Source organism: Montipora foliosa, chromosome 12 (assembly GCF_036669935.1).
Source record: "Montipora foliosa isolate CH-2021 chromosome 12, ASM3666993v2, whole genome shotgun sequence".
Taxonomy (NCBI): Eukaryota; Metazoa; Cnidaria; class Anthozoa; order Scleractinia; family Acroporidae; genus Montipora; species Montipora foliosa.
Window position 1 is genome coordinate 29,167,749 of NC_090880.1, and position 14,019 is coordinate 29,181,767.

The following is a 14,019-nucleotide window of genomic DNA, read 5'->3' on the forward strand; positions in this document are numbered from 1 at the left end:
TAATCATCAGTGCGTGTATTCATACATGATTTTGCATTTAGTTTGTCGGTGATTACAGAGGTTCTGGGGGCCTCGCATTGCGGTTTACATTTTGGTACATTACGAAAGGTCACGTGGACAACGCGAGCACGCGACAATAATTTTTCCCGCTTTTCTCTGACTGACGACGTCTGTTATTCCTGTTAATCCCAGAACAATTGGCACATTTTTTATATTCGAAACAAGTTGCAATGATCATAAAATCATCGACATACCGAGAAATTAAATTTTCCGGTGACGTTTGTCGTGCTCGTCGTCGTCCGCTGCCTTCGATCCTGAATTTCGGCCAATGACCGAAATAGGAAAACCAGTTCCAGGGAAATCGACTAGCGCGCACTTCGCATATGATCACAAGTCAACCAAGCAAAACGCCACTTGTGTCTAAGGGGCTGTTTACATGGAGGTAGGAAAATCCTAGCACTAGGAAGATCCTAGGAGGCGGATCATCCAAGCGCCATATTTTTTCTGTATTCAGTTTACATGCAAGAGGTCGTACTTGGCCCTAGTGCTAGGATCTTCCTAGCTGTGAGCTAGGAAGATCCTAGCACCATGTAAACTGCCTTCGCTCGGAAGTTCCTGGTATTAGGGACAAAAAAACAAACATGGCCGCGAAGGACCCAAATTACATGTTTGTTGTTCTCGCCCGCCATCTTGCTTTCATTCTCCACTTCCACCTAGACAGAAATTTCTGCATGTAAACCAAACGAAAAGTTGTTTCCCCTTCTAAGATCTTCCTAGTGCTAGGATCTTCCTACATCCATGTAAACAGCCCCCTAATGATGTCCACCCCTGTCAGCTGAGTTGCTGTGTAACATCCGATGCTCCTCTGCCAGTATTTAGCTGCTTCAATGTTATACCGTTTCTTATTTTCGGACTTTGACTATGCTTTGCTTATTCTTGAAGGGACATAATTCAGAAACTCCGCGGCTCGCATCGAAACCTTTTACGCTTGTTTGGCTGGGTGTTCCATGCGCCTGGTGTATTACACGTCGTAATGGAGAAGGCGGAGAGAGGTCTTCTTCAGGCCCTAAGGAGGGGATTGCCAGAGATGATTAGAATGAACATCGCCGTGGATGTTGCTGAAGGGCTGAAGGCCATCCATGATGTAAACTATGCTTACAAGGACCTTAAACCTGGAAACGTCTTGGTGAGTGTTTTAATGACAAATCCTATATTCTCACTAGTCAAAACTGAACTGTTATCAATCAAGGGAAACGCTACAACACTTAAACCGAATTTTTAATTTTAAGAGCGAAGCGAACCAAGTACATTTGCTTAGATACGACTGTGTGCATGTGTTGATGGAAAACTAACAGTGAGCGAGTGACAAATAAGCGACGCTGTCATCTGTCCAGTGAACGTTTCAAAGGCTGTCTTAATTTGACAAGAGGCCAATTCCTCAGATGCACTTCAAAGCCTGCTTGTAGGTAGTTCACTATATTGTGATGTAGGATGTTTCTTTCCCGGCACGGTGGGGATGCGGGATAACAAGATATACACATACCTTATGATAAATGTCACGAAGTGTTCTCGCACACGTCTCCTCAACCGTCTCACCAAGTGTCCCAGTTACTCCTCAAGTACACACAATTTGTGTATGAGATAACCATAAGCTGCATGATACCAATCCTATCTTTAACGCTGTGTTGTTGTGAATAGGTAGTTTGCCTTTAGCCTCAAAAGGACAGTTTGAAATGAGACTCAAGGAAGTCCTGAAGGGGTACTTGGCAAAATTGTCATTGATGAATTACCTCCCTATATATTATTTCTAGTTAATGCACGACGGAACAGCCAAGATCAACCTTGCCAAACCAGAGTTTCCTTACGAATTGACGCCACTTGGCGAACCATTTCACATCTCACCAGAGATGTACCGTTACCACGGGAAAGGTAACCTTGCTCACCCCTCTTACGACATCTACGCTTATGGCATGCTACTTTGGGTACTGTGTGAAGGATCTGGGCATGCGCGGCCTGTAGTGTACGAGAATCTCAATAGCACAGAAATACGGGAAGCTGTGGAGAAGGGCGTGTTACCAGAGAGAGAGGACACTCAGGGGGTGATGGCCAATACATGCTGGGAATTGATGACGATTTGCTGGAAGGAAAGGAGAAAGGTTTCAATGGATTTGGTTGTCGCAAACGTCAAAGAGGTACAGGCGCGTTTCAGGTTAGTGATGCTAGCGATGTAATGGAAATGTAGAGAACTTTGCCAGCTCGTCTGAGACGTCTAGCCAACATAGTTAACTGCAAAAAAGAAGTGCAAAAGCTACTCTGTTTGTTCGACGGAAGTTGGACGCCTTATTTCTAATCTTATTTATCAATGATGACTGAGCTTTCCATGGTACAGTCCACAGTTTTGGAAATACGACAAAAAGCACCCAAAGTAATTGCTATGTTTGTAGAAAGCTTAATAATCTGAGAACACTTAACGTTCATAATTAACGTTCATAGTTATAATACTGCTCAACGTTTGAAAGGTAAGGCGCAGATATAAACATCCTTGATGCTTACGTGAACGCTCGGTGCAGGGCCTTGAAATCTGTCGACAAGAGGTCACACAACAATCCGTGCAAGTTCCGTGGCGATTGCAAGGAAGCTAGATGTCGTTTTTCTCTGGCAAGATTTGAGACAGAATTCCCATACTTCGTCTGAAAATTTCAAAAGATGGTTGCACGCTTTTCAGCTCTGTCGATACCCCTCTACGTTGAACAGGCAATTGTTTTTATCTCTAATATTACCTTCACCATTCAACGTTTATGCAGATAATTTTTTAATATTGCATGCGGAATATGGGGGCCGCCGTTTGCCTTGAAATGGACAGAGGACGTTGGGGATATTGATAACTGAGCAAATATTGCTTTTTGTTTCGTCCTTACAGAAGCATAAGTCTTCTTTTCGCCCAATTAAATAAAACGGATAAGAAAGTTTTAAAAGTTAGCGATCCTCTCGAACGGCAACTTGGCACTATTTAATTCGGCAAAACTGTACCGTGGAAATGCAGAAAATAATAATGACAAGTTTTGTTGCGTGTGTCTAAAGTTTGTAACTACAACTTTTACGATTGAGCTTAAAAATGAGATTACTTTCTGAAAGAGACAACATTTTGAAAAGCATTTGGTGACAACTGAGATTAGCGATACATGTACACACCGGCACGGCACGCACACTGAATCTGACTAGACACATAAATAAAGATCCTTTCCTTTCTTTTTTTTCTAAAAACATCTACTAGTAGTTTTGGGGCAGAGGCTGAACGTTCTTATTTTTTTTCATTTGAGCCTGAAAACGTTCTTAAAGGCCCACATTCGCCAAGAAGTCATGATTGCGGTCGTTTGTTTTTGCTTTCAAATGACGGTTTGTCCAAATGGGTGATCTGATTGCCTGAATGGCGTCAGGCGAATTACGCTGGAAACAACATGTCAGCTATTTGAATAATTTCGTGTTACACGAAATTCAGTGGCGGTGCGCAATGACTTTTGGGCGAATGTGGCCTTTAGCATGTTCTTCAAGTTGTGTGGTATACAAAGTTCGATTAGAAACTAAGTTATTCTCCGTATCATGCAATAAGAAAATCACATTGTGCTAGTTCATTATCCTGTTAGCCGACTGCAGTTTTACAGTTCTTTCATCTTGACTTGCTACTCACAAAAACAGGCAAAAAACAAATAAACGAAAACTGAATCTCTGACTGGGTACATTGCCTGATTTCAAGCCGAGGGGGACAAGGTACAAGTCTGCAAATTATGGGATTAGCAACTATTGATCCACATATTCAGAAAGTGCACGGTAAGGACTTGTTTCCATATCTCAAAGTTCCCTTGGACGTGAGGGGCCTGGGGTGGCGGTAGGGGGTGAAGGGTACAATAGCTAAAACAACCCAAACTTTTACAAAAAATGCTAACCTTCGGCCTAAACAATGTGCTTTAGATAATGTTTAGGCCTAAGGTTAGCATTTTTGTATGGGTTTGGGTTGTTTCAGTTTTGTTGTTTCAGGCCCCTGGAAATTTTGGATGGGAAATTTCTAAGCAAGGCAAGATTTCGTTTGCAAAGCACAAGTTGCCGTACACGCCGTTCCCAGCATGCAATGCAAGAAAATTCACTGCCGGGAAATCTGCAACAAAGAAGCAACTTGATGGAAGACTAGCAAACAGTAACAATAATACGAATTCTTTCAAAACAAAATTTCACTCATCGCTTGCTTGTATTACCTTTTGTCGCAGCTGGGATCGAACACACTATCTAACGCACGTATTCGAAAAAATGTAATTCGGCGAATCGCTGGGCGGGAGTTCATAATTGCGGAAAACGTTATTGCCGCCATTTTGGCACACTATTTACCTCTTACTGCGCTGTTATTGTCGGTGAGCAAAGACTCAGGATCCACATCCTGGAACATGTGTCTTCTCCCATAAAAATACAATACATTTAGTTCTCAATCGGCATCAGATATCTACGCTATTTCTCTCCTTTCCAGTTTTAAATTAGCCCATTGAAAGGGGTGCGTTTTCCTTAATCGGAAATTTTTATTGGTCATGTGAGACTAAGTCGTGCGAATTAGAAAATTAAGTCATAGGCACTTTGAACTAATCTAGTTGGGGTCTACCTGTAGAATTTAACCAGTTATTTTAATTCTTTAAACAGTCGAGAGAGGAATAGGCAACCTTTAACTTGTCCTGTGGATCAAACCAACCTTAGAGGACGACAGGTAAGTGTTCCCTGGTTGTTACAGTACCACGCATGATGATTGGTCATGTGATTTTTTTGTTTTAAGCTGGCTCAAACCATTGTTATTAGAAGGATTGACACTACAACACTTTATCACGTAACAGTAATGTTATGGTACCATGTAAAACATCAATTGTTGCTGACCAAGATGCAGTCATTTTTGTGACGTAAAAAGTTACCATGGCAACAGGAAAGCCCTGCAGAAATACAGTATATTTTGGCTTTAGTCGCTCATACCTGAAAAACGAACTCAGTGACCCCAATCTTTTATTGCATAAAAGTGATCAGCAGGCCAAGATGAAACTCTCTGTAAAGTTTAAGGTGGCTCCGTATCCGCTCCACAGAATTTTTTTAAACTTTGCAGAAGTTTCATTCTGGCATATTACATTTCAGAAATTAAAAATGGGGTCACCGAGTTCGTTTTTGAAATATCAGTAGCTAAAGTCAAAATATGGAGTGTTTTTGCAGGGCTGTCCTGTTGCCACGGTAAGTTTCTACGTCACAACAATGACCGAATCTTTTTCAGCAATAATTGGTGTTTGATATGGTACCATAACATTGCTGTTAAACTTGAGCCATTTGAGCCACCTTAATTCAAAATGTGAGAGGAAGTGGTCGATTGGAAAGATTTCAACCTGGCCCACTGAAAGCTCACCACAATTCCGATTTCTCTATCTCTATATCCCTTTTGCATGCCGAGCAGGCGAAAACTTCTCCCTCTCAAAGATCGCTTGGTGTTCAATGTTTTTCTTGTTACTCGCCAACGTTGAGATTAAGCGTTTCTTGATGCAATATTGATTTTCACTTTTGCCTTGCCTCTTTCATCTTTTGCGTGTCGTAAAGCGGGAAAATATATTTTGAACTTAGTTTCCACAACGTCGGTTCTACAAATAGATAGTTTCTCTTCTGAGGAGCAAAACAAAAAAGCTTTTTTTACGAAGGGAGAGAAACGAACCCTTTTTTTATTTTCGGGTACAAAATTAAGACTTCTTACGCAGAGTTCTTCATTTTTTCTGAGTCTTATTTAATAGGCCATTTTTCCTATCCGAGAACAAAAAAAACCACAATTTTAAATTGTTTTCTCGTTTTAGGACTTATTGTCAGATAGAGCAACAAAGAGGAAGATTCTTTCACCCCTTGTCAGATGTCCTAGTGAAGGTTGTCAATGGACTGGCGAACTGAGCGCAAAAGATGCAAGTCTTAACTCTTTTCAGTATTTAGTAAACATCAAAAAAAAAAAAAAAGGGAAAAAACAAAACGTACATAATAGTAAACTTGGGGTCTTGTAACGACAAAAAGCTGCCGTTTTCTTTCTTAGACGTTGTACCCAGCTAACATGCTCTCGTTCGATCTCTATTAATTTACCGTGGTAAACTTAAGTGGTAAGCTATACAACAATTGCAAGAGGAGCAGTTCCTCAGATGAAAGAAATAACTTGAGATACGCGTGAGAAAGAAGCTGCCTCTATTTGATTTAGTGGAAAAAGCACTTACATCGTATTCATACCGAGATTTGTTCTGACTCGCAGTTACACACTGATTTTTTCTGCGAAATGGTTTTCTCTCACACCTGCGGCGGTCCTAGGTGTGTCTCGGTCGAACCTCCTAGACTGAATTGGAAAACGTTTAAACACAAGCTGATTCTGAGAAAACACCTACAATAACACAATAAAAGTCTGGAAATCACGTATCCGAGGGGCATTTCTCTGAATCCCCCTTAGTAGGCTTCGCCTTCGTCCCTCTGTTCAACCAGTATATCTAGTTATCTTCCAATCTCAAAAGAAAGTAACGCATGAAACATTTGTAGCAGCGATGCGAGAAACCTCGCTCGACTGAATTCAACTTCTTTCAACGATCGATTGTGTCAACATAAAAGTAACAAATATATGTTGTTGGTAAAATCCGGTCTCAGGTTGAATCAATTTTTACCTAGGTTTAATTGATGATCCTCAGTTTACCAATGTTGAATTGGCGCTCTACATAGTTTAAATTAGCTATTCTCCACCCCCTCCCCGCCCCGACAGAAGAGTTGAAAACACTTATACCTTCCTTCCAGCTCTGTCTTACGCATCTCAACACATTTTATCGGTTTCTGTATTTATACACTATCCATTCAGCCTCAGCATCCATGAATGAGTACAACATAATAAGGAATAACCAAAACTAATCCTAACCTGACCATACTTTTTCTTTAGGTTTAATGTAGGCTGCAAAAAAGGTTTATTCACTTCATTTGAGTGCATATACAACCTAGGTAAAATGAGGATCACCAATTTAACCTACGTAAAAACGGATTCAACCTGAGACCGGATTTTACCGGCAACATATATAGTTTTCTTGCAATTTGTTTTGCTTCAAAGTTGCGAGTTCATGAAAATTGTCTATTGCCACATTGCGTCGATTCGTGCACAAATCCTTGCCAGCGCTTTGCATGAACAAATGGAACATATATTTACCATATCACAATGAAAGAGCCAGCTTCCATTTTCAGCTAGAGGAAGCCAAACAACTATAGCTGTCGAGTAACATACTTTCTGTGAAGTTGTGGGCGGTTGATTATCTTATCGGGCAAATGATTAATTGACACTTAAGTTTCATGTCCTTGAATGAAAAAGAGTAACATAATATAAGGTGAGAGAGCGAATCCCTGTGACGCATGATAATTATTTGAAATATATTTTTAGATCGCGCCCGCGCTGCGAAGGTTATTTTTATCTGTTGTTACCATGACCGCGCGGTCCACACCAACTGACCAATAAGGTGTTCTCTTTGAACTGAAAACAACGCAGTATGACATGGAACTAATAATAGATTTCAAACAATTTTCATCGGAACAGGGCAAAATATGGGAAATTCGCTTTCTTACCTTATCTTCTCTTGAGATGAGTTATTGGTTTATATGATACATACAGAATTATTGCAGTTTTCTAGATTTCATTAAAATAACATTGTTTGCATTTTTCGTGATTCCTATCCGTTGTCAACTGTTTAATTTTGTTCTTTTCTTAGACCCATTTGACATCTTGTCCTCATAAAGTCGTTTTTTGTACAAACTATGGCTGTCGTGTAACATTACCAAGGAGAGCTCTGCGAGAGCATGTGACCAGCACGTGCGACCATAGAATTATTTGCTGCAGTTACTGTGGTACTTCACACAAGGCATTCTCATCGGAGGTACACATCTTTCTTTCGATCGTTGAATGGAGCCGAAACCTAGTTTAGAGTAACATTATGTTAATAACTATCGAGATCTGTAACGGCACTGTCTGTGCTTATTTATTCCAAATTGCACGAGAAAAATCGTGTGATTAGTCTTGTTAATAATATACATGAAAAAAATTGGAGATGGTTTAGCAGAAGCAAGGCACGCGTATCACGCAGTCACGGAAAGATTGCGCCTTGAATTACAACATCCAGGGCTCGCATTTGATTTGCTATGAAAGAAAAACTTTCACCTTTATGGCTCTTATTCAACTTTATGCACTAATTAGTTTCATTTTTCTGCACTCTGTTTGGGATTAAGTGACGTACTGTCAGCGTGTCAACGCGCTGAATTTTTTTCATGTACCTGATTATTATTATTATTATTATTTCCCCGCTATAAAAACCTGAGGAAACGGGTCATAACCTAAGACAAAGGGTTCCCAGCGATCTCTTCTCTTTAGATTATGAAACAAGCACCTTTCTCAGAATCCTTGCCGTTCCTAATACTGTTGTCTTTTGTTTTATTTATTTTTATTATTATTATTATTATTATTATTAGTATTATATTATTTTTTACGTAATACCTATCAAATGTTGACGAGCTCCTGGTAATATTAAACAAGATTTTAAAGTGCACCTAACCCCAAAAAATTTTTTTGGCTAAAATGAATCTTTGCACCTGTTCGAAACGCACTGCGGCCATTTTTTCATTTTTCTAACAAATCCTGTCATTTTATAGGCTTCAAAAGTTGCGAAAATCCAAGCATCTTTTGTTCACGACCGAGTCAGAAGGGGAGTGGGTCTATTCCTGATTTGACGTCACAAACTGACTTACATTGTATTAACTCTTTGTAAAAATGCATGCAAAGTAGATTGTGACGTCAAATCAGGAATAGACCCACTCCCCTTCTGAGTCGGTCATGAACTAAAGATGCTTGGTTTTTCGCACCTTTCGAAGCCAATAAAATGACAGGATTTGTTAGAAAAATGAAAAAATGACCGCAGTGCGTTTCGAACAGGTGCAAAGATTCATTTTAGCGAATAAAATATTTTGGGGTTAGGTGCACTTTAGCTATGGATTACTCGTAGGCGATGTGAGACCTTGGGGCAGAAGGGAGCATTACAACGGCTTCCCAGGGATTAGTTCGCAGCACATTTGGCCCATTCAAATCCAAAACGACCATTAAAAAGACAGAGCTCCAGTTTATACTACTGGAATGGATAATTCAAATTTTGATGGGAAGACATGAAAGTCCTATATCACTACTGCGATTTATAAACATTATCATCGACGTGGGTGGACTTAACAGCAACAAGGAAGCCTATTAAAAAATTCAGGCTTCAAGGGGATTTGAACCCATGACCGATAAGTTATAAAAAGAGTTCAGCGCAATCGCAGGGTTTCGGGTTTGATTCTCGAGATTCTTAAGGCATCGATATTTCAGCATGGAAACATTTACTAAAAATTCTACATTTCAGAAAGAAATTGGAAAAAATGCGGGTAAATGATAATCAGTATCATGGGTACCAGTCTCCCAAAGAACCAAGGGAAGATAAATAAGTACAACAACAATATATTGTGTGTTAAGTGAACATTGGTTTGTGCCAATTTAGTCAGTAAGTGTTCAAGAAGAGATTTGGCTATAATAAACACTTTAAAGTCTCTTTCACGAAATGAGTTGAAGCAAAAATCTTTCGGGTTTGTAACAAGTATACTCGGAAATGACTTCAGTTGGGGAACACATCTCTTTGCCAAACGTCGATGGATTGGGCAACCAAAAAACTGATTATAATAAAACACCTCAAGAAGTGTATTTCTTATTGATCTCCTGTACAAAAGGTTTTTAATGAAAATCTATAAAATACATTAATAATTCATAAGCCTAACAGTCTATCAAAACATTGGTAAAGCGTCACGTGCATGAGCTCCACACCCGATAAAACACTCCTCATTGAAATTCTTTACATAAAGAATGGTAACAAGGCCCGGCTTATTTTTCGTGTATGCTAATATCTTCCCCTCACATTTTGAACCTTCGTTCGTACTCTTGAGGAATACGCTTTTTGCGCAATGTTTTGGAAGCCGTTAAAAAAACTAGCAGCTATCTATCGGTCGAGTCTACAAACAATCGGCTACGCCTCGTGTTTTTAAACCCGATGAAACACTGCCGCTCGTTTTTTGAACAGTACATTAAGCACTTCCTTACCATTTGATTTGACTCAATTTGCTTCTGAATTTTTGAGATTTTCAGTTAGGCGTTAACCCCCGTGCAAACGGGAGTTGCATGTTCCGTGCAAACGGGGGTTGAATGTTCCATCCGTTTGCACACGCTGTTGCATGTTGTTGGGACTTGTTGCACGAAGTTTGAAACTGGTCAAACGTTGGGCAACAACTCCCAACATTTCTCAGTTTTGCTCCGTGATCGCCGACGCGTAGTGCAACAGGTTGGACTGTTTGCACATCTCTTCCAACATTGTTGGGGCCACGCACGCGCATTACATACGGTCTCCATGGAGATAGCCATGCAATAACATGTCGAAAAAAAGATGGCAGCCGAATTTTGTAAGTTTACAAAGTCATATGGTTCGTATCGTTCCCATAAGACACTGTACGTCCTTATATTGTTGGGAGTTGTTGCGTCCTTTTGCACGGGGCTTTAGTGTCAAAATATCCAGGTGATCTGCTGACGTAATTTGCAGGACTGAGAAGAAAAATTTTAACGCCGTATCCCACAACCGCGCGCGCGGCCTTAGGTTTATTTTTCCAAATTATCCTGCAATATTTCCATCGCCAAAACTCAACAGATCATTCCGTGCCTTCCACATTTCCTGTTACTGAATGAATATTCAAGTGGAAACCGCCGTGATCTAACCTCGCCTCTGCCATCTTGAATTCGGAAATAACATTCAGGCCGCGCGCGGTTGTGGGATCCGGCGCCAAAATTTCTCTCCCCAGTCCTCCGAATTACGTCACCAGATCACCTGGATTTAATGCTTTTGTTATCGTTGAACTGCATTTTATTCTACTTGATTTTTAGTTTCATCGAAACTTTTGTGGAAAATTCCCAGTTGTATGTCCAAATGGCTGTGGATCGTCCATGACGAGGGAGAGGGTTTGTAAATAGTTAATTGTTCTAAGAGCTGCAGCACTGGATTTAAGAACAATTATTTTATTAAGTATGGCTTTTTTTTCGGATTGCGATCTGCCAAACTATAACTTATTACAAGACATGAGTCGGAATGAACTTGAGGTTTTCCTGATGGGATGTCAAACCAGAGCTCTTCTGGATCGGAAGCGATATCATGGCTCCTAGGCTCCGACAACAATTGCGACTATTGAACCTGAACTAACCCTCAGAAAAAAAAAATCAGAACTGATATTTTACCTTCGTTATAGTGTACCTAAGTTAACACAACGTGTAGTGACCTTTGAACTGAAAAGCGGTCAAAGTAGAGCCTCCTTATTGCCTCTCGAGCTCGTTTGTATATGCTCTAGTCATGTTTGATCTATTCTACAATATTCTCAATGCATTTTTATGACAGATCCCAGACCATGTTGCGAACGAATGCACATTGACGGTGATTTCTTGCCCGTATTCTAGCCTTGGCTGTTCAAGCAAGGTAATCCTTGAATAAAAACGATGACTGTAAACTATGAAATTCAAGATCTCGGAGGAAGTGCGGACCAAGGGAAACATCCGTCTCATCGTCAATCAGCATAATTCCTAATTTCATCCTCAGAACCACTCAGCCTTATCAATGAATGTAATAATGGTTAAAAATACATCGTACTCCTTATACGATTCTGATCACGTAAATAATTGTTTTACTTTCTGCTATGCACAAAGGCTAAATAGCTAAAATTCGAAGAAACTGTGCTGTGCAATAATGCGGATAAATATTAAATGAAACTTCGAATTTGCCCCCAAGAATTTTAAATGAGAACCAAACCTTTCGAGGATACTCCCTGTTCATCAATGGTTTGCAAGGGGTGGTTTAAAGAGGGAGTACCCCCGAAATATTTGGTTCTCATTTAAAATTCTTGGGCGTAAAATTGAGCTTTCATTTAATATTTATAAGCTAAATAGCTAACTACCAAAAATTTGCTGTCCGAAATGATCAAGACAACAGAAAGCCACATTTTTTCTCTTTGGACGAGATTCAAACAAGCGACCTCCCGCACTGAAGTCCGACGCTCAATTAACTCGGCTAACCGGTCAGCGGTTGATGTCACGGGAATTCCTTAAATCGTATTGCCTGAGAATACCTCTTCAGAGCTTCATTTTAAGTATATTTATTATAAAACTTGCTAATCACCTTCGAATTGACCAATCAGAACGCGCATACAACAGGGAGTTGAATTCGGGACTAGTGAAAAAAAAGATCAAGATTTGATCAAAGCTGGATTTGAAGCCCCCCCCCCCCCCCCCCCCTCCCCCCATCCAAATCCAATAATCCAAGCTCTAAGCAATAAATAACACATCCTTTTATTATTATTTTTTCTGATGCAGTTTCAGCGCAGAGAGAGAGAATCCCATCTTCAATCCGACATGCAATTGCACCTTGACCTCGCCTGTGTAAGGTTGATCAACACAGAAGAAAAGTTAAGGGCGACACAAGAGAAGATCAGTGCCATTGAAAATAGGCCACTGCCATGTCACAACAAGTACACGTGGAAGATAAAAGGCTTCCAAGAAATCCTGAGACGAGCAAAAGTGGGATTGCAAGATGTGATACAGAGCGATCCATTTTATACAGAGCAATGTGGGTATAAAATTAAAATGCGCTTGCATCCGAATGGTGCACAGAGCGGGAAAAACACTCATTTGTCGCTTCGTTTAATTATAATGAAAGGTGAATACGATGCTATTCTGCAATGGCCTTTCGCTAAACTAGTAACGTTGACATTGATCGATCAACAAGGAAACCCTGATGACAGGGAGAACATCGTTCGTTCGTACTCAAAGTGCAGCGGTTCCTGTTGCTCGAGGCCTGTGAAAGAAGAAAACAACGCAACAGGGTTTTATAAATTTGTGTCACATGATAACCTGAAAAAAAGAGCATACATTGTGGATGATGCTATTTTTATTGAAGCTAAATTCGACTAAAACTTTCTATGAAAGGAACCAGGGTTATTTAAACCAAATCTTTGTTTTTAGCTTTCAATTTAATTTGCAAAACACACTTCAGCTGACGAAATAAGGCCGCTTAGCTGAGATATACAAGAGAGGATGAGGAGAAAAAACACATCCCCATGCTCCATGATAGTTTTAATAAAAAAAAAAAATCTATTTTACGTTTCGCGCTATGCTGTGAAAGTTATTTTGCTCTCGTGCCCACAGTCGCGCAGCCTATGATCGATTACAACTAACCAATCAGGTGTCTTCCTTAAATTAGCCGCCATCATGATCACGTTAAATAAGGATTATCATTGGAACAGGCGCGTGTATGATGGATGTGTTCTCTCCCCCGATCCTTTCTTGATATTTAACAACTATTCACCGAAGTGGAAGTGGCTAGCAAAGGATATTCGGAGTTTGAGGAGCCAATCATAGCGCGCCTTGAACGCTATCCACTGTTTAGTAGGTACTAAATATTGTAAGCAGCGTGTTGCTTTCGTGCCAGTTATCACACAAAAAGTGTAGGCATAAAATCAAGAGATAATCAACGTTTTAGCCGTTAGTTAATTGTTTTCAAGATCTATACGCACCGCATTTTGTTAAGGTTTTGATCTGTGTGGGATTGATGTAACCTTGAATAACCTTTTCTTATTAGCGCTTGGCAACGACCAGTCACAATCGATTAATGCAGAATAACAATAAAAATAATGACTTAATTTCAAGTTTCCGCGTTTTGTACAGATTTCCTTTGTTTCAGTGTTCGGACAATCCAACAAAGATTCTCTTAACGGAAAACTAAGAAAAACCTGCAAAGCCTCTGTGTTAATCAAAGAGTTCTTATGAGCAAATCAATGCAAGGAACGTTTGATTGACACCAACCCGAAGACTATTTGCATTCTCTGCGTGACGCGTGACAGCGCCATGATCTT

General features: G+C 40.1%; 1 protein-coding gene across 1 annotated transcript in view; it reads left to right on the top strand.

The window, feature by feature from the left end:
* LOC137979791 (dual serine/threonine and tyrosine protein kinase-like) overlaps window positions 1-13,812 on the top strand; it is a 24,363-nt gene extending 10,551 nt beyond the window's left edge. The window contains exons 3-10 of the mRNA XM_068827139.1: window positions 943-1,186; window positions 1,812-2,209; window positions 4,684-4,747; window positions 5,859-5,960; window positions 7,776-7,940; window positions 11,009-11,083; window positions 11,514-11,591; window positions 12,482-13,812. Coding sequence (XP_068683240.1) covers window positions 943-1,186; window positions 1,812-2,209; window positions 4,684-4,747; window positions 5,859-5,960; window positions 7,776-7,940; window positions 11,009-11,083; window positions 11,514-11,591; window positions 12,482-13,078 — 1,723 coding nt within the window. The 3' untranslated portion in view covers window positions 13,079-13,812. The remainder of the gene's footprint in view (window positions 1-942; window positions 1,187-1,811; window positions 2,210-4,683; window positions 4,748-5,858; window positions 5,961-7,775; window positions 7,941-11,008; window positions 11,084-11,513; window positions 11,592-12,481) is intronic.
* Window positions 13,813-14,019: the final 207 nt, after the last annotated feature.